The 2,738-nt window shown below is 64.5% G+C and overlaps 1 protein-coding gene across 1 annotated transcript in view; it reads left to right on the top strand.

Annotated features, from left to right (window-relative positions):
• Col26a1 (collagen type XXVI alpha 1 chain) overlaps nt 1–2,738 on the top strand; it is a 128,814-nt gene that overhangs the window by 118,913 nt on the left and 7,163 nt on the right. Inside the window, exons 5-6 of the mRNA XM_015491464.2 lie at nt 1,622–1,779; nt 2,299–2,451. Of these exons, the coding sequence (XP_015346950.2) occupies nt 1,622–1,779; nt 2,299–2,451 (311 nt within the window). The remainder of the gene's footprint in view (nt 1–1,621; nt 1,780–2,298; nt 2,452–2,738) is intronic.

Below are 2,738 nucleotides of genomic sequence, written 5' to 3'. Positions count from 1 at the left end.
GGTGGGCTGGCCTGCCCCAGAGGCCTGGGAAGGGCCCCCAGGGACCTCCCCAAGTTGGCCTCAGCGTCCAACAAGCCCAGGTGACGCTTGGAAAAGCTGAGCCATGGCCGTGGGGGCCGAGGAGGCACCTGGCAGCTGCTGAGGCCCAGCCTGGACTCTGCCGTCTGCCGCAGTTGCCACCCCTCCTTACTGTCCTGCCGTCCAGCCACTGTCCTCAGAGCGCCTGCCCTGGGCCACCAGCCCCGCCCGGCCCATCCCTGCTCAGCTCCATCTTGTGAAAGGCCCTGCCCACATCCCAGAGAGTCCTCACTGACCTCTCAGGCCAGAACTGGAGGACATCTGTCACCCCGTCCTGTCCTACTTTAAAGTCAAGGGTAAAACGTCCTCTCTGCAGATTCTACCTGAGCTCTCGGCTCTGCCCTCAGGCTGTAGAGCATAAGAACAGCTGTGGTCACAGGGACAGTTGTCAAAGGCCTGCTCAGGACTGGGCACTCCACTGGGGTGTGTCCTGGGGTGATGTTTAGCCAGCACCTGTCAATATGGCTGCACCCGGGGTCTATGGCTGGGGCCCTGTGACGGTCAGGGTGCACGCTGTGCCGGTTACTGAGTATTTCATAGGCAGGACAGATTCCCTTTCTAAGCTGTGCACAAAGCTTGTGAGTCTTAGTTACAGAGGAGAAAACCGAGGCTCAGAGAAGTTAGGTAACTCGCCTTGGGTCACCAGCATTTTGCCATGATGAGCCTCAGCCCCACTTCAGCCCTTTGGAGGGAACACACTCACTCGCTCTCCTCTCCCAGTCGAGCCCCCAAACTCAGCTCTGGGCACCCACCTGTCCTTCATCTCCTCTGTCCTTATTCTGACAAGGGATGCAGGAGAGGGACAGGGAGGGCAGATCACCAGAAAAGTGGGGCAGGTGGCTTCCAGCAGCCTTTCCTGGGGAGAAGCAGATGCCCTGCATCCTTCTAAAGGAGCCAGAGCTGGTGGGAGGTGGCCCCGGGCAGGCTTCCATGAGGAGGGTGGGGCATCGCACTTGGGTGGCCTGCGCCCTGAGCCGCTGCCCCCAGGGTCTCATGCCCAGGACACTGCCCCATGACCTCATTCTTCTGGGACTGAGGAGGAGGGGGCCTCCATCCTCAGCGGACCCAGACCCCAAGCCCTCTAGGTGGGTGTTGGGAGGCCCCTGCCTTTCTCACCAGGGAACATGCAGTTCCAGAAATGGCCACAAGGTGGCAGGCACACACTACAAATGGTGGCACCTGGGCGTCCTCCCAGCTGGCCCCGGGAATGGAGGCAGGTGGGGCTCCCAGGAGCCGGCAGCCCCCACCCAAGCCCTTCCTCCCAGACTAGAGAGTCACCCAGAGTCACCATGCAGCTGGAACAGGAAGGGCACCGAGAGGCAGAGCAAGTCCTTCCACCCAATCAGCAAGCCCAGAGGGACAAGGGGCCAGAGAGCATGTCCACCCCCGACTCTGGTCCAGCCCCAGGGCCTGGAGACCACAAGCCTGTACTTGACCTCGAGCAGGGAGATAGTAGGGCAAGAGGACAGGACCTGGAGTGCAGAGACCTGAGCCACACCTGGCTCTGTGACCTTGACCGAAACCTCACACCCCCTGTGGTCAGGCTCGGAGACACCGGGATGCAGGGCCCCGAGTCTCAGGCCTCGTCTCCCTCTTTCCTAGGGCCCCCAGGGCAGACTGGGCCACCAGGGCCTGCAGGTCCCCCGGGCTCCAAAGGTGACCGGGGCCAGGCAGGAGAGAAGGGTCCAGTGGGGCCTCCAGGTAAGGACCCCTCCTGTGTCCACTGGAAGAAAGGGTCATTCGTCCCCTGCCCTGGCAGCAGAGGCGTCCCCTGCCCCGCCAGGAGCCCGGGCTCTTTCCTCCGTCCCCTCCCCGTCGGACACCCTGGGCTGTCAGGAGAGGGACTGCAGGGACCCTGGGTGAGGGTGGCCAGTGCCAGAATCAGGGGCTTGTTCTCGGCCACCAAAGCAACCTCCAGGACCTTCGTCTCCTCCCGAGTCCCTGGGGGGTGACTCTGGTCGAGGTCGGGAGCCCCTCTTGGTGTCTGAGCTCCCTGGAGGACCCCGTTGGCTGGGGTCTGTGCTTGTGCTGCTGTCCCTGCCTCCTTCACCTCTGTCCCCGCTGCCCCCGTCCCCTCTGCACTGGGCTGGGAAGGAGGAGCTCCTCCTTGGCCTCCCAGAGCCTTCCTCCACGTGACCCTGGCCAGCCATCCCCGCAGGGCCTCAGTGTCCCTGTCTGCACCTGCCCCGCCCTCACGGTGACTCCTCTCCCCCACTTCAGGGCTCTTGGGACCGCCCGGGCCCCGTGGGCTTCCTGGAGAGATGGGGCGCCCCGGTCCCCCAGGACCCCCGGGCCCAGCGGGCAGCCCGGGCCTCTCACCGAGCAGTCCCCAAGGTGTCCTCTACTCTCTGCAGCCGCCTACGGACAAGGACAGTGAGTGCCGCGCAGAGTGCCGGGTGGGCAGGGGTGCCTCACTGACTCGGGGGTGGTGACCTTCCCCAGAGGGGTCCCAGGGAAGCCGAGATCCTACCAGGAAGGGAATCAGCTGGGAGCCAGGACTGGTGTTGGCAGTGTCCCTTGGGGGCTGGTGCCGATCCCAGCCTCACTCTTGGCCCCAGGATGGCTTGTCCCCACCCCAGGGCTCAGCCCCTTTTGCCTCCAGCTCCTGGTGGCCACTGCCTGTGGCCAGGCCCCAGTTTCCCCCCCCACCCCCACCCCCG

Source organism: Marmota marmota, unplaced genomic scaffold (assembly GCF_001458135.2).
Source record: "Marmota marmota marmota unplaced genomic scaffold, marMar, whole genome shotgun sequence".
NCBI lineage: Eukaryota > Metazoa > Chordata > Mammalia > Rodentia > Sciuridae > Marmota > Marmota marmota.
This window is presented reverse-complemented; position numbering and strand designations above follow the sequence as displayed.